At 39.0% G+C, this 18338-nt stretch overlaps 1 protein-coding gene across 15 annotated transcripts in view; it reads left to right on the forward strand.

Annotated features, from left to right (window-relative positions):
* Positions 1-18338, forward strand: part of mtd (mustard) — a 509755-nt gene that overhangs the window by 317359 nt on the left and 174058 nt on the right. For 14 of the 15 annotated variants that reach the window (XM_065235336.1, XM_065235328.1, XM_065235325.1 and 11 more), the window contains one exon: positions 9373-9678. In XM_065235336.1, the coding sequence (XP_065091408.1) occupies positions 9373-9678 (306 nt within the window). Of the gene's footprint in view, positions 1-9372; positions 9679-17022; positions 17208-18338 lie in introns of those variants that run through there. The other variant, XM_065235339.1, reaches the window with a different exon arrangement.

Raw genomic sequence — 18338 nt, forward strand, 5'->3', positions numbered from 1 at the left:
AAATTAGTAAGCTTTTAAGGCTCCCTCAATCTTTATTGTTTCACCTTTAAAATAATAGTAAGCCTCAATGTCATATTATTGGTCACAGAAAATTAAAATGTCATAGGAAAAATTCACTCATGAACAAGTTGCCTTTTTTCCCTTGGTTTGTTTTTTCCGTCGATCTTGTTTTCCGTGCTGAGCACCAATGCTACCGACGTGCCAGGAAGGCAGCTCCCACACCTGGACCCTACCTATCGACCAACACGGTAAGAAAAGAGTACCCAAAATTAAGTTACTTTCACTCAACACGTGGCTTAAGTGGGGCTAGGTAAAATTAAGTTAAACAAGGAAACTCAATTTTAAGTAATCCTGATTGAGAAACCATTGAGTAAAAATTACCTAACGATCAATCGAATGGAATAGGTGAAAAATACCCAACGTACCAGCATGCAACCGGTTTTCGTTGCAACTTATTTTGTCACTACCCTCTACGGATACCATACACAAACGATATCATAGATGGTACGACCATACTGCATAGAGTTGGGATGATATCCTGAATTGGTGGTTAGACGTTTCTTATGTTTATGCGGGATATGTACCAAACACTAACGAAGACTAATGCGAGGACTAATTGAGCAGGAACGGAGGCGATGAAGCACAAACAAATGACAGCGTCGATGGCAGTGCAGGTTTCTATGATTTTCATCCAAAATTAAGTTAAAAGTACCCAACGGTGAAAACATAACGGTTGAGTACTATTAACTGAAAATTGAGTTCTTTTTTACTTTGAATCGCAGCGTGTTTTAGTTAAATGGAATGTATCGATAAATATTTCAGGATATTCTTCGTAAATTACTTTACGCAATACAATTTACTAACATGTACATTTTAAACAACTACGGACAGTACTAATTCAATCAATAATGAAAAATACTACGTTTTGAGCTAAACGATGATTAACAGAAAATTAACTTAAATTTGAGTGCACATATTATGACTCTATAGATAAGTAAATTTGACACATCGCCGCTTTTCTGATTCACTCAACGGTAGACCTCAAATGATAGAACCCAACGGTGAGTTTTTTTTAACTTAATTGTGAGTATTTTTTTCTTACCGTGTACGCATCAAAGAGATGAGCGGTGGTACACAGCAAAAAACTAATTTTAATATCACATCAAAGTGGATGCACTTCAATCGTGTCGAAAATATGGTGTAATATTACTTGCCAAAAAGGACAAAATTATCATTAATGTAGTGAACCGACATTACGCTGCTTTTACCGCATTTTACATTGTTATTGCTATAAACATAACAAGAGATTTTCGACATGATTGAAGTGCATCTTCTTGGATGTGATATTTTTTTTTGCTGTGTAGAAACGGCACTCCTTTAAAAACGTGTTTCTAGCATAAGAAAAATACGCTAAACAAACAAAATAAATTTCTAAAATACATCTGAGCTTAATCACTGACTTGTTCTGTTTTGTTTTTATGATGCTAATGATGGTCCCACCTCTTACCCCTACAAAGGGTTGAGCTGGACGATTTATCTTTAAGATAATTAAATATGACATTTTAACCAGGTTAGCAAACAAAATCAAACTGGTTACAGTTACAGATATAAAATCTCTCTAGAGTTTACAGTTTCTTCACAGCGATATAAATGTGGAAAAGCTTAGACGTCCACCTCTCAGTACGTCTTTTTGTCCACCTAAAATATTCATAAGTATTACATGCAATCAAGAGTTAATGAACAATCAACAAAACATCCTATTACACTAGCAACCCCGCTATAATAATTTTCAGCAATGTCAGGAATGCTCACGAACCCCCGACATTTGCCAGAAAACTTACTACTAACTCAAGGTATCTTCCAAATAAGCTTCAAAATAGCAGTTTTTAAATCAAACTTTTAAATTCAGTCCTCTATATCCGTAATACGCGCGCGAGGCTCAAACCTTTGTAGACTACTTTTTTTTTTTTTTTAAATCTACTACTATTAAATCAAATATTAAAAATCCATCTTCACCATCGTGGCGAACAGAAATAGTTTTTGCAGTGCTACAATAAAATTAAAAAGTCGTTTTGACAGCTATCCAAATTAAATAATCCGTTATAGATAACTTCGTCAAGATACATAATATGTCAATTCATAAATAATTACTGGATAACTGTTCAAACGACAGATTTAACGTGTGAATTGCAGTGTCTTTTAAATTCCGTAAGTGTTGCTGAACGTTTGATATGTCTAGGCATCGAATTGAAATCATTTATTCCTATAAAATATAATGAATTTTGTAAAGCACAAGTCAAGAAATGTGGTGTTCTTATTTCAACCGCATTTCTAGTATTATATATATGAACATTTATTCAACGTATGTAGCTGGTGTGTTGACAGATCGAGGGAAAAGCAACTAGTGAAAAAAAAAATGTTTGAACGAGGGATGCTCCGATTTCAAATCAATGCTTGGTAGATGGATGATAGAGGGTGCTAGTGTGCATGCAAAATACGCTTGACGATATTTTTGAAGAATTTCCTTCTAGGAGTTATGTCTGTTTGTATGTGCTATAAATATGTTATGTCTAGCTGGTTCCCAAAGATGTCGCTGCTGTGGCGTCGGAGTTCTTCGATGATGTTTCCACTGCAGCTGATGGGATGCTTAATCCTGCAACTGGCACCTGTTTTGGCTATTTAGCTATCCCTACGCACTACTAAAAAGTCATGTAAATGTTGGTTCCCTGAGACCGACACATGTAAGCGGGCCTTTTGACATAAGAATCAGTTAAAAGAAACGTGAAAATCAATTCATTTAAACGTTCTCTTCGCGACTTGCTGATGTTAATTTAACATGAAATGTTTGTTTACGTTCTATGATTTACGTCCCATATGGATTTCGTCTCGTGCAAAAGTAGTTATTTCTAAGTGTGTACATACTTATATAAATCTATAAGTTGCATACAGGTAGCTCCAATCGCCCATAAATGCTAAATTGTGCAATTCCCAAGACCAACAGGGCTAGTAGATGGTTGCTCAAAACCGTCGTCGTCTGAGTTGAAAGTCAAAAGATCTGTGGAGAGATTCATCATCATCAATTATGGTTTCGTATTTTAATAAACCTACCGCACTTAAAAAACTCCAATGCAAGCCAAAATCATTCCTCCTTCATACGACTTTTGACGTCAACTCAAATTTAACGCCAAATTGAGGTCCAGTGCTGCCAAAAACATCTCTATGAAGAGGTATTTTTGACAGTTGTACCACTTTTGTTTCAAAGGAATGCACTTTTAAAAGTACGAGTCGAGAGTGCAAGAAAAACTTTCAAAACAAAACAATAACTTTTCATTTGAATATTTTCGTAGGGAAATGACGGCTTCGGCATGACAGACTATTTTCGGCAACACAAATTGAAACGCTATTTTCACTGGATTTTCTTACGAAAACACTTCGCTGAATGCCTGCAAACGATTCTTTATGCTTTCAGCTTCAATTTGACTATATTTTTACCACTGAGAAAAAGCAATTTAGTAAGGTTTTATTGAAATGCAACACACGCACTACAAATTGTAGCCATCCGCACGGTAGTGATCATCTGCCGATCAAAATTTCGATTGCCAGTGGGTTCAACTCGTCAGAATCCGTTAACGTCGCGTATGATCTAACCCGTAACATCGATTGGACTAAGTTCCAATCCGCGATAGACGATACAGTATCGGCAGTGGAAGAGCTTCCGCCGTTGGAGGAATATAATTTCCTATCTAATCTCATCGTCGACAGCGCACTTCAAGCTCAAACACGACCGGTGCCGCGATCGTCAATCCGTAAGAAAACACCATCGCTCTGGTGTGATCAACAATGCACGGAGGTTTACCGTAAAAAGTCCGACGCGTTTAAACTTTTTCGGAAACGCGGAACACGCGAGCATTTCGACGCATACACATCTCTTGAACGCGAACTCAAGAGCCTCATCAAGGCCAAAAAACGGGGTTACTGGCGGCAGTTTGTAGACGGATTGTCGCGCGAAACGTCTATGAATACGCTTTGGAGTACGGCGCGAAGAATGCGTAACCGGTCTACTAACAACGAAAGCGAGGAATGCTCGGATCAATGGATTCTTAAATTCGCGCAAAAAGTGTGTCCGGATTCCGTGCCGTCGCAGTTGATTCCTCGCGAAACCGCGAATTCGGTAGACGAAATCAGTCAGCCTTTTTCAATGGTGGAACTTTCACTCGCTCTCCTTTCGTGTGGCAATTCAGCCCCGGGATATGATAGAATCAAGTTCAACTTGCTGAAAAACCTCCCAGACGTCGCTAAGAGGCGCATGTTGAACTTGTACAATCAGCTCTTGGAGCTCAATATTGTTCCCGACGATTGGAGACGAGTGAGGGTGATAGCCATTAAAAAGCCTGATAAACCCGCGTCGGATCACAATTCGTATCGGCCCATCGCGATGCTGTCGTGTATTCGGAAATTGATGGAGAAAATGATCCTTTTTCGCCTCGACAAATGGGTTGAGACGAACCACCTTCTTTCAGATACTCAATTTGGTTTCCGTAGGGGTAAGGGAACGAACGACTGTCTCGCGTTGCTTTCCTCGGAAATTCAGTTAGCTTTTGCTAAGAAAGAGCAAATGGCTTCTGTGTTCTTGGATATCAAGGGGGCTTTTGATTCAGTATCCGTTGAAGTTCTTTCAGAGAAACTCCACGCTTGTGGATTGTCTCCATTAATGAATAATTTTTTGTACAATTTGCTGTCAGAAAAACATATGAGCTTTTCTCATGGAAACTCTACAGCTTTTCGATTTAGCTACATGGGTCTCCCCCAAGGCTCATGTTTAAGCCCCCTTTTGTACAATTTCTACGTTAGAGAAATTGACAATTGTTTTAATGACAATTGCACGTTGAGACAACTTGCAGATGACGGCGTAGTGTCTATCACAGGGCCAAAAGAGGTTGACCTGCAAGGACCCTTACAGGATACCTTGGACAATTTGTCTACTTGGGCTATTCAGCTGGGTATCGAATTCTCCACGGAGAAAACTGAGTTGGTCGTTTTTTCTAGGAAGCATAGCCCAGCACAACCGAAGCTTCAACTTTTGGGTAAACCGATCACTCATTCCATGTCTTTTAAATATCTCGGGGTCTGGTTCGATTCCAAATGCACCTGGAGATCCCACATTGAGTATCTGAGACGAAAATGCCAACAAAGGATCAATTTTCTCCGAACAATTACCGGAACGGGGTGGGGAGCCCATCCACAAGATCTTCTGACGTTGTACCGGACAACGATTTTATCGGTTTTAGAGTACGGTAGTTTTTGCTTCCAGTCGGCAGCTAAAACGCACATCATCAAGCTGGAACGGATCCAGTATCGTTGTCTTCGTATCGCGTTAGGATGCATGCACTCGACTCATACTATGAGTCTCGAAGTGCTGGCGGGCATGTTGCCACTATCCGTCCGTTTTTCAGAGTTATCTCTTAGGCTCCTCACCCGTTGCGAAGTAATGAACCCACTGGTGATCGAAAATTTTGAGAAGCTTCTGGAGCTAAATCCTCAAACATGTTTTATGACTTTGTACTACCTATATTTAACACAGGATGTCAGCCCTTCAAGAAATATTCCCAATCGTGTAGTCTTCTCCGATTTCGGCAATTCAGTGAATTTTGAATTATCTATGACGCAGGAAATCCGCGGAATTCCAGAGCATCATCGTCCTATGATTGCTCCGTCATTATACGCTGCAAAGTTTGGCCATGTTGATTCTGCAAGAACGTTTTTCACAGATGGATCTCTAATAGAGGAGTCCGCTGGTTTTGGTGTAGTTAATGAATTTCATAGCGCCTCTCGAAAACTTGAAGCTCCTTGTTCTGTGTATGTGGCTGAACTGGCAGCAATTCACTACACTTTGGAAACTATTGCTTCACTTCTTCCAGACCACTACTTTATTTTTACGGATAGTCTCAGTTCTGTCGAGGCTATCCGTTCCATTAGCGGTAAAGCACTTCTCGTATTTTCTCTTGAAAATACGAGAACTGCTTAGTACTTTATCCGTGCGCTCTTTCATCATCACCTTCGCGTGGGTCCCTTCGCATTGCTCAATTTTGGGCAATGAGAAGGCGGATTCACTTGCGAAGGTGGGCGCTATGGAAGGCGACATTTATGATCGACAGATCGCCTATAGTGAATTTTTCTCTATTTATCGTCAGCAGTCGCTCGTTAGCTGGCAACATCAATGGAGTGAAGGGAGCTTGGGACGATGGCTACATTCAATTATCCCTAAGGTGTCGAAGTTTGCATGGTTCAAAGGGTTGGACTTGAGTCGAGACTTCATACGCGTGATGTCTCGTCTCATGTCCAATCACTATTGTCTAAACGCTCACTTGTTCCGTGTGGGGTTGGGAGACAGCAATCTCTGTGAATGTGGACAAGGTTACCAGGACGCTGATCACATCCTTTGGTCTTGTGCGGAGTATCGTGGAGTCAGATCACATTTTTATGATTCCCTTCGGGCTCGAGGTAGACAACCTAATGTTCCAGTTCGGGATATTTTGGCTAGACGCGATCTGGAGTTTATGAAACTCATATATGTTTACTTTAAGGATATTAACCTTAGATTGTAAGTTTGATTAACCGTGTGTTTAGTTTGTATTTTGTACGTGTGGGTTTTTTTTTTCAATGTTTGTTTTCAAGATGAATAGAAATAATTTCATGCTTTAGGATTAATTAAATAGTTGTATCGTAAACCACATTTCAAACCTCCTTCTTCCCTTTTCCCATCCAAAAAATTGTAAATCTCCACTAACCTCGAGACAACCGCGAGTACTCGGTCCAGTTCCTTTAACTTTAAATTTAGGACAGTAATAATGTATAACGCAAAGGATAACTCAGCTCTGTAAAGTTTATTCGATTGAGCCTGTACAAATAAAGTAATCATAAAAAAAAAAAAAATTGTAGCTGATTTCGATTTGCCGATAATAGAACAGCAGATTTACATGCAGTTCAAATGGAACGGTTGCCGAAGAAAAACTGGTTGCCGACAATACTCGCTCTCACTAGAGAAGATTGCAGCTTTGTAAAAGCGTTTCAAAACAGTTTTTGACAATTCTTTCGACTGAAATTGTTAGAGCAGCTGGCAGCAAAAGATTGTAAACAAACCAATACTGCATATGTGTGCGTTGCTTAGAGAAAAAGGCTATAGAAAGAAGGTCGCTGCTTAGGTTGCCGAGAATACGTAAATTCCTCTAGTTGAAACTACTAAATTTGCGAAACTTTCTATTTGAAATTACATTATTTTTATTGTTACAATTTTTGTTATTTGTGTGTAGGTGGTTTATGTCTCCAATGGAATACCTTGGCTCCCTTATCATTTTCAAAAACTGATAACTAAATTGACTAGAAAATAAAAACTGGCATGGCTGATAAATTTGAAATGTGGTGGCTTGCTTAACGCTTCAGTGGCACCACCATGACAAATTCGAGCCCTTTCCAAACTAAAACCTTATTTGAATTGACTGTTAGAGCGTGCGAAGAATGCTATTGTGTCTGTTTGTTTGTGATTTAACTCAGGGTTTAAAGTAACTATTCTAAGGAAGTTGTCCATGTTTGTTAATCCCTGTTAACGATAATCCGATTTGTGTTTAGAGATTTAAAGAGCTGTCAAATTTCAACTTGATATCTTTCTACAGCGGCACCGGTGGTGTAGTGGTAAGCGTGATTACCTTTCACCCCAGCAGCCTCATTCAGATAAGAACATCTGAAATTTGTTTTTGATGCTGGGTTATTAACGAAAGAGAGAGTTGATGAAGATAATCGATCCTTCAAATCGATCAGTAGATTGGTCTATTTGAAAAGTGACGCGATAATCGTCTTAGCTCATCTCAATACTGATGAATTAACTTGATACAATAATCGTAATTTGATCATCCTTCCATAAGTATTAATCCAAAACATTGCCTGTGGGCCGTCCTATCAGCAACTAAAAACACTAACAAAATAAACACTTGGGGATTTCCTGCAACGTATGCCCAATGTCTTTGCTAGTCAAGTTCCTGCGGACGGTTTTGAAACTGAATCGCTCATGACAACACTGCAGACTGCGCGGCTTTGGACGATTATTATCAAAAACTGCAGAACTTTTCGCGCGTTGCTATTCCGACGCAAGTAGCATGTGCTGTGCCTCGGTTTAGTTTTGCTGATCATGCATGCATCATTCCTGATTGTTATGTACACAGTAAAAACTTTTGTACGGTTGTATTATGTTTCACTTGTGCTTGGTACCAGGAACTAAGCGCTGACTACCTGCAGTTTTTAGAAATTTCTCCATACCTCTGAGTAAAAGTGACTTTCGCTCTGAGTTATTCTCCTTGGCCATGTACTTCAGAATGAAACGAATAAAAATCGTTTTTCACTACACAGCAAAAAAAAAATAATTTTAATATCACATCAAAGTGGATGCACTTCAATGATGGAAACTAACGATTTTAAATTGGCTCACTACTTGACTAGCCTATTGCAAATCGATTAACGTATCCCATTCTAGTCAAAATTCTAGTACTGCACAATGTTTTTTTTTGATTCGCTATGAAAGTTTGACAGAAAAAAGGGTTCGTGGATTTTCCTATGTTTCGAGGGGTGCATCCATTAGCTTAGGACCGCAGATAGTACAAGAGCTGAGCCAAAAAGTTGAGCACGTTTCTTCGGGACCTTCTAGTCTTAGAGTTCCTCTATGCTTCAATCTTTTCGACACGATATGGTGTAATATTACTTTCCAAAAAAAGGACAAAATTATCATTAATACAGTGCATGAACCGACATTACGCTGCTCTTGCTGCATTTATTTATTGTTATGGCCGTAAAAATTACATGAGATTTTCGACATGAAGTGCATCCTCTTGGATGTAATATTAAAATTTATTTTTTGCTGTGTACTTTTTCGAACTGTGTTGGTTAATATGAACGTGCAAGTTAATACTCTCCGGTCTTCGAGATCGGATGGGCTTTGCTATATGGCGTGTATCGTCTGCTCGCTGAGGACGAAATCCGCAAAGCTCTCAGTTCGATCGCGGCTGCTCAAGAAAATAAAAGTGCACTCTTATATTCTAAACAATGAGCCTAATCCGTTCGACGGAGGAAAGTTTCCGGATTGTCATTTTATGGAGCCGGGAACTGCCACTACTGACGGGCAATTATTTGGTCTACTTCACTGATAAGCAGTCGATTGACGGCATCCACGCCGGATTAGATTGTGACGATTTCAAACCCTTCGAGTACCATCAATGGTTGAGTGGTTCGTGTGGCTTTTGAAGCCTGTTGTTTGAAGAAGCTAGTTGTTCTTGGATTTTTTCTACCAACACTAATTGAACTGTGTGTGTTTGGTTACACTTTCAGATGGCGAGAAGAAGCGCTCGATGCCGACGATACCGACGACGTCCTATACGGTGGGTGATCGGGATACGTTGACCTCGTTGGCAGCCCGCTACGATACCACACCGTCGGAGTTGACCCAACTGAACCGGTTGGCCAGCTCGTTCATCTACTCCGGACAGCAGCTGCTGGTGCCGGATAAGTCAGCCAAGTTCGGCGCCGGATCGGGCGGAGACGGTGAATCGGATGCCAGCACCGAACGCTCGTCGCACAGTCCCACCGAAGGCCGCCGCAAGGGCTCGAACGAGGATCTGTGCCAGGATGAGAAGGGTAAGTTGACGATGATTGTTAGCATTGTTTTAGGTATAGCCCTATGAGGGACCATGAGTTTTTACAGAACGCATAAATTTCAAATCTCGATTAATTTTAGAAAAGGTCCTATGTGCTTTTTTTCCTTGATTTGATTTCCGTCGGTCTTGTTTTCCGTACTGAGTACCAGGGCCCTACAAAATCACTTTCAAACGAAAATCGTCAAGCGACGATGAAGCTGTCAACCATCACTCTGTCTTCTCTTCGAGCAGATCCCCGTCAACATCAACAGAACCACTTTCGATCAGTTTTTATGCTGTTTGTTTTGGCTTGACTAGTTATCTTTCATTGTCAACCCAAGTAACATTTTCAGTTTTATAAGCCAACTTTTCCAGCGTTGTGCTGTAAAGTAGCTGAAACAAAGCTGCAGATACAGCTACAAGCAAAATAGTTTTGGAGAGCGTTTACTCAACTTTTTCACAACCATTATTCAATTTGTTAGTCGCATTAAATAACATCAGCCAATAAACACTAATGTCACTTCTTTGCAAATATTAATCAATTTTCAGCTTTTAGCTGCAAAACAAAGCTAAGAAAGTGAATACATTACTCATTTGTTGGCTTCTACAAAACCAACCACTCTTGCAGAAAAACATAAACATCAAAAGTGCTTCTTCAACAACTAAACAACCTGTACTCAGCTAATAAACTGTGCTAGCACTACTTTGGAAGCATTTTTACAGTCAGCTAGGTTTATTTTTAGACGTTTGCAATTTTACTGCTTTTACTCTGCTCTTTTACAAAGCTGAATTAACTAGTCGAGAAAAGTGATTCATGTACACTATTATAAAGCCTCTATTCAGCGATTTTGTTGTAGAAGGTCATGTAAATTTGTTTACGTCAGTTCAAAGTGTTGGCGTAGCGAAGTTGGTAGTATCAAGGTTCGCCAATGCGGTTATTGTCTCGAGTTCGATTTCAGGTTCCGGTACAATGTAAATCATTTGGTGGTGTGCTTATAAATTATTTCGATGAATATGATTCGCAGTAAAATAAACTTGATAAATTCTTTCAACAAAAAAAAAAAAAAAAAACGTAAGCAATATTTAACCTGGCGTCAAGAGAAAACTGTGTATTGATTATTGGATAATCGGGTAAAGGTTGAGTAAGCGCCATTCAAGTTCACACACAAGTAAACAGCAGGATAATAGCTGTATAGAAGCGTAAATAGATATGAATAAGAACTTGTCCCAACAGCCATAAGTAGCTGACTAAGTTCGCCAGATTTGCTTCTATAGAGGTTGAGTAAAGGTTTCCTCATATCGTATAACATTTGAATACAGCTTGAGGCTGTATAAATGAAATGAGTAAAGCGTTTACATTGCGAAAATTGTTAGCTGGGAAATGAATTTACTTTTGCATTGAAGCGAAGCTGTTCGATCCAAATTCGTGCAGTTTGTATGACTTTTGTTGTTGGTTCACTCGGTTCATTTAAGCGTATGCGCATAGATCTGTGCACGTGGATGCCAAATTTATCATTGTCGGGTGGTCTGTTTACCCATCAACATGGGTATTTTTTGAATCGGGGTGACGTCTAGAGGATGAAAATCGATATCCGACGCCATTTTTAAATCGAAGATGGTGGCTTCCGATTAACGAAAAAGTGGAAATACAGTCAAATACACATCAATATTGGTATTTTTGTAATCGGTATGAAGTCTACAGATCGAAAATTGATATGCGACGCCATTTCAAAATCCATGATGGCGGTTTCCGATTTCAGATTAAGTGGGAAATACTGTCAAATACCCATCAATATAGGTATTTTTGGAATCGGGATGGCGTCTAGAGGCTGGAAATCGAAATCCGACGCCATTTTAAAATCCAATATGGCGGCTTCCGGTGTAAGAAAAAGTTGTAAATTCTATTAAATACCCATACAAACGGTTTTTTTTAGAATCAGGGTAACGTCTAGAAGCCGGAAATCGATATCCGACGCCATTTTGTAATCCAAGACGGTGACTTCCGATTTGCGGAAAAGTGTCAAATATCCTGAAATATGGTTATTTTCAGAATTGGGATGAGACGTAGATGCCGAATATTGATGTCACGCCGTCTTTAAATCCAAGATGTCGGCTTTGGTTCAGAAAAACTGTGGAATACTGTCAAATACCGATCAATGTGGGTTTTTTTGGAATCGGGCTGACATCTAGAAGAAAGAAATCAATGTTCGACGCCATCTTGAAATTCAAGATGGTGGCTTCCGATTTCAGAAGAAGTGTCAAATAGCCTACCAATGGCATCGAATATCGATTTTCAGCATCTACGCGTTGTCATCGTTCCGAAATACCCAGATCTTAGGGTATTTGACACTTTTTGTGGCCCGATGGCCGCCATATTGAATTCCAAAATGGCATTGGATATCGATTTTCGGCATTCACACGTTGTCCCCATTCCGAAAATACCCATATTGTAGGGTATTTGACACTTTCTGAACCCTGATGACCGCCACATTGGATTCCAAAGTGGTATCTGATATCGATATGGCCGCCATATTGGAGTCCAACAAAGCATCGGATATCGATTTTCGGCAGCCACGCGTTGTCTCCGTTCCGAAAATACCCATATCTTAGGGTATTTGACACGTTTTATGGAACTTGATGACCACCATATTGGATTCCAAAATGGCGTCGAATATCGATTGTCGGCATCCCAGTTCCGAAAACACTCATATTGTAGGATAGTTGACACTTTCTGAATCCTGATGGCCACCATATTGGATTCCAACATAGCGTCGGATATCGATTTTTGGCATCTACGCGTTGTTCCCGTTCCGAAAATACCCATATTGTAGGGTATTTGAGACTTTCCTTGACCCCGATGGCTGCCATCTTGGACTCCAGAATGGCATCGTTAATTTAATTTTCGTTTAATATAATATTATTACTACATATAATTCCTATCGGCAACCGATATTGTGCGGATACTATCCGGATCAAATCCAGATACTATATTTTGATGCCTGCGTCGTCAGGTCACGACAAGTCGAATAAGCCCCGAATGGAAGTGAAAGTGAAAAAAAAAACGAAGGAATCAGTTTTCGAGTCATTCATTGAGTCAATTGAAACAAGTCTTTGTTTCAAATGAAATGCACTGAAGCACTTGACGAACGAAACAAGTGATAGTCCAGTCATGTTTGAAAAGAGAAATGTTCATCGTGACTCGATAACAAGAAACACGATGACTTACACGAAAATTATATTGCTCGAAATGAACCGATTCTGCGGAGAGTTCATTTTCTTTTCTTTGTTTCGAAAATGCGGAACCCTGCTGAGTACCAATGATACCGACGCTCCCACACTTGGACCCTACCTATCGACCCATCAACTCATGGACCGGGAACAACGGGTTTACTTCGCTTCCGAAGGAAGGCGTGAGCAGAGATTTTATGTCTCAGAAAATCCCAGCGGCGCCGAGTGAGATTGAACCCAGGCCCTTTGGGATGAGAGACAATCACGCTTATATAGTCATATATGTCACATCTGTTTTGATTTGAATGTTAAAAATCCAATTCTTAACCAAATCTGATGAAACTTGTTGCAGATGAAAGCTATACTACACACTTAGAAAAATTCATGTAAATTTAGCTGCTTTTAGAGTGACATATACGAGCGTCAATTTTGACATAAAGTTGAGTCATAACAGACGTGAAATATAGTTCAATCAAACGTCCTTTTTGACGAGCAACGAACTTTTCAGTCTCGGAGCACTTAATATTACATGACATGTTTGCTTACATCTCATCTCTTATGTCAAAGATGAATTCCGTCACGTGTAAAATTAGTTATTTCTAAGTGTGTAATGTACTTTGATCTTGATGAAACAGTCCATATTAAACACAAGTTGTCATCGGAACTCGGTTCCAAGCCTATTACAGTAGAGCCACTAAACTTAATGATTCTAACTGAACCTCTTTTGCAGTGCCATCAGAAGTGCTTGGTATTTTTCAGCCATACATATCAATGGGATATCAAATGTTCCGGATAATCCTATTTTTTTTTTTCGAAGTGAGCAGTTCCACGGCAAATGACGAATTGGATAAACTCGACTTCCTCTGATGTGCAGAAAACATTGCATAATTGTGTGTTATGGGCAATCAGCCCATCAGACAATTCAGCCATTTTGAATCTCATATTTGTTTTTTTTCAAAATGGCTTTAAAATGGACAAAACATTTTGACAAGATTTTTTGGTAAATTTATTGAACTATTCGTTATTTCGCATTTTTATATAGTTTCTGCACATTAAACAATATTTGAAACTTCAACAATTTGTTTTATATTACTTCTGCGTGAAGTCAACGATTAACATAGTTGAAGATGCTAATTTCAAATAACAGACTAGAGTGGTAATGTTTATACGATAGATGAGGAGATGAAGTATAGAGTTGATAGTTCCGTTAGAGTACGGCAGTGTGAAATTGTAAGCAAGCAAGAACAACTTTTATGAAGATATAAATCGCCAGCATTAAGGGGGGTTGGGGGGATACCCCTCACCGTCCTTCTCAACGGGGCACTTTGGTAAAGAGAGATGATCAATCCGATTTGTACCTTCATAAAAGTTGTCCTTGTTCATGCTCTCTATACATACAATTTCACACTGGCTAATCACTTTTTTATTTGAAATTTATCATGACAGTCATCTTCTAGAGACTTTTAAAACTCTTTAAGACGAATGTTTTATAGCTGAATTTGTTGCCTGTATCTCTTCTAATAAAAAAAGATATACTCAAATATAGTAAAAAATATGAATAAATTCAAATTGATTTTAAACGAGTTTAAAAAATAACATACCTCCAATTTTTTCATGTTATTGAGAATAACATACGCCCTTTCTAATGCTGCAAAAAAACTTTTTTTTTGTTTGCCCCAACAAGAGATATTAACATTTGAAAAGTGCATATTTTTAGTATAAAAACGCCAATAACTCTTGATCGGCGAAAGATATTGACAAGTTTTGTGTAGCAAAAATTTGCGCCTTCTTAAGATCTAAAAGTTATCCTAAGACACCTTTGCTGAGAAATTCGAAATAAGAAAAATAGAGCAAAAAAACTGTTTTTTTAAGAGTCACCCTAACTCAATTCAAGAAAATAGCTCTAAATCAGCCAATTTAAGAGATACAAAAAAGTTTTTTCAAACAAAGTTGCTTGAAATTAGCTCAGCTATAATTTTGCCGAAGAATGAATACCTTAATTTATTCAAACAAAAAAGTTAGATTTTTGATTTTAATGATAATAGGAACCACCCTAGAATTCATTGTCATAAAAATGAGGGCCTAACTATAAGGAACAACTTTGTAAAAGAGACTTTTAGTCTAAAGTTTCAATTTCAGGCTCAAAACATATCATTCCACCTAAATCTGCATTCTGTACCACTGTGCATTGGTGCTGTAGATCAGTAGGCACATAGTGTATTACGCTTGCGTCTTGTTTTACGCGGTGACTATTCAATGCGTAAGTGGAGTAATGAGTTCTTTTTTGAAAAGTTCCGCTATGAATGATGGATTGAATGGTTTAGACTTGTGTTTAGGTTTAGATAGTGAGCTGATGAGCTGCGGTTCCTCTGCGGCTCACTTTAGAGAATCGGGTCTATAGAACAGCTCGGGAGCGGATCGCCCATCTCTAATCCAGATCATGGAATGGAGTAAAGCGATATGGAACATTGTGAAACGGAACGCAGAATCAAAACAAAACTGCAAATAAGGCTACCAGAAACACGCTTTTCTGGTGCTTTTAGGGTTACTATGAATGAAGTGTCGTTCAGATTAGCGGGAGTCTACGGTAGAACTTCGACGTAATTGTGAAAAATTCAACGAAAAGCTTGGATCTAAGTCCACAGCTTAGCCATGAGCGGCAGCGTAGATTAGTTTGTTTTGATATGAACTATTTTGCAATCCATTTTGGCGAATATTTCGTTATTTATAAGAATGCATCCTTTGCATTTCGTCAAAACTTGTTCGTATAGAAGTCTTCCTGGCTGTTTGGCTACTAAATATAGTTTCATAGTAATACGGATGTTTACTGGAATAGTAACCCGAGCAAAGTATGAGATCAAATTGAAATCTCAATTTGATGTTGTGATTTCGCTGATAATGATTACTCAGGTTGCGGTCGTTTTGGTTGCTTTAACGGTTAAAATATCAAAATTGATAGCAAAAAATTCTTCCGGTGTCAACACATTGAGAGCTAATTCTGCTACCAGTGAGAGAAAACTGAAAACTAAATTTGATATCCATTTTTCCTGTTGATAACAAAACAAGTATTCAATGTGATGTTATGCCAAGGCAATGAAAACAAACCGGCAACAACTTATTTTTAAAGAGCAAATGTACAGCAAAATGGAAACAAAATTTGGTATCAAATTTGTCAATTGCATAAACTGAAATCAAATTAGAATTTCAGTTTGATGTTGATATCAAAACTTGATTTCGATTTGCTGTCATTTTAATGCTGGACTTTGCTAGGGAAGACAGACACCGTCGTTTTTACAGGTTACCAGTTAATTGCTCACACATGGCAGCCATTGCAGAGCATTTTGAAATTCGTACCAAGATGTTTAAAACTTTACTACCGTGGACCCCCGGTAATCTGCCCGTTTTTGATCTGCACCCCGCTAATCTGCACGCCGTGCAAACTAACGTCATTCAGCTTATAGAATGGAAAAAGTGAAATGAGACGATGTGAAACGGAAAGCAGAATCCTAGGCAGAATCAAAACAAAGCAGTTTTTTTCTGGTGCTTATAGGGTTACTAGAAGTACAAATTAAAAATGAAACCCGTTATTATGCATAAAGTGCCGTTCAGATTAGTGGGAATCCACGGAAGTAGAAACAATAAATGCAATAAATGGTATCAATGGAACAACTTTCCACAGCTGACATGAGCATGCTCCTCTCTCATTCAACGGTCAGCTTGAAACGCACGAGCTTCGTCAAACTGAACGAAACTTTACGATACGCCACAGTACACCGACATCATCGTCCACCAGACAATCAACTGTGGTTCCACTGCTAGCTGCTGATGTGTTTGCAACGCACATGTATTGGTGTAATCCTTGCGATCTCTCCCACCGAACAGCTTTTGTTTACGAACAGTGAAAGAGAACGGTGTAAACTTTTCGCATCGTGTGTGAGTCATCGCCTACTAGGTATTTCTTCCGTCGCATACTTTTGCACACCCGCTCGCACGCACACGAGTTGGCATCTCCGGTTCGGTTGACATATTCTTATACGTAGCATCACCAATCAAAGGGACGGAAAGGAAACATCATCAGTCGGGCCCAGTCAGTGTGTCAATCAGTGAGAGTCTGTTTTTGTTTGCTTCTGTTCCGTCGCGAAAATCGTCGCCAAGTGCCAAAGAAGTGAAGAAGCAAAACAAATTGATTTTCCTGTTGCAATCGTGAGAGTTGCTGCTTTGTTGGGACTTGTAAAATGCGCTAATTTTGCTGGCCCTCGGTCGTTGTAGCGATGAAAACTGCAGTTTTTATGAAGAACGGAGGTAAATATCGCGGTAGAAGTGGGACTCTGAGGTAAAGTGAAACGGGGAAGCCTATAATTACGGGTGATGTGATTGCAGCTGGTAATTGCTTTTATCGATTGTTGGTAATAATTTAGACTTGACAAAGCTACGATAAGATAAAATTCAGCTAAAGTGGCACCAGGGACCAACGAAGGAAAAACCATGTTCAAATACGTTTGAGGGTAGAAGATATAAATAAGCCATTTGATATACCTAAGAATTAATATTTCTAAATCAGAAGTACCTCTATTTTAGAACTGAAAACATTAAGACCATGTTATCGTTGAGGAAACCAGAGTAGTAAACAAAGATATTTCAAAAAACAAATATTGGGATTTGCTGCGATTAAATGAAACTTTAGCATGAAGCACGGCACACTGAAATACTTGGCTTCTTAATCTTTGTTGCTTACAAAGAGGCTACCTGTAAATCATCATACAAGACAGTATCACGAATCAACCGTGTTTTAGTTGTTCTCAGATATCATCGACGTTTGGAACCATCGTGGCGCAAATATCGATTCAGGCCACTACCTTGTGATGGTAAAAGTGCACCACAGAGATATCCCATTATCAACGACATTCGGTTCCAGCTCCCGCTACGGTATGATCCGGAATTACTTTACACATGGAAATCTAGGAGATGCTGAAGTTTAAGATAACCTTAAAGCTTGCTGACATTTGTAAGCACAATCTGCGTAAATAATCCACGTTCAAGGAGGAAGAATTAGTGTCTCGTCGTTGATACACAACGAGAAAAACAGCTGGGCAGTTGAGGAATTGCAAGCGGTACCTAATCGAAGAAGTCTGCCACAAAATGGCAGTTTCAACATGTCACTGTTGTTGATCAGCCATTATCATCTTAAAGTTTGGTTATTGGAATCGGTGTTCGTGAAACTGCAGTTAGATTGTTTGCATTATCTCAATGGATAGTTATTATTATCTATGTTTTGAATGTTTAAATATAACTAAACCAACTATTTAGTAGTCTTGGAGCTAAGCGTATGGAAAACGAATGACCTAGACAAGACATTTTTGCACTTTAACCTGGCCAGTTCAAAGTTCTAGTGATTAGTGAGACTTGGATTAAAGGTCAACGCAATGCACCAAT

The sequence above is a fragment of the Ochlerotatus camptorhynchus genome, unplaced genomic scaffold, assembly GCF_037179485.1.
Source record: "Ochlerotatus camptorhynchus isolate MF236.1 unplaced genomic scaffold, CSIRO-AGI_Acam_v1.1 ptg000472l, whole genome shotgun sequence".
Taxonomy (NCBI): domain Eukaryota; kingdom Metazoa; phylum Arthropoda; class Insecta; order Diptera; family Culicidae; genus Ochlerotatus; species Ochlerotatus camptorhynchus.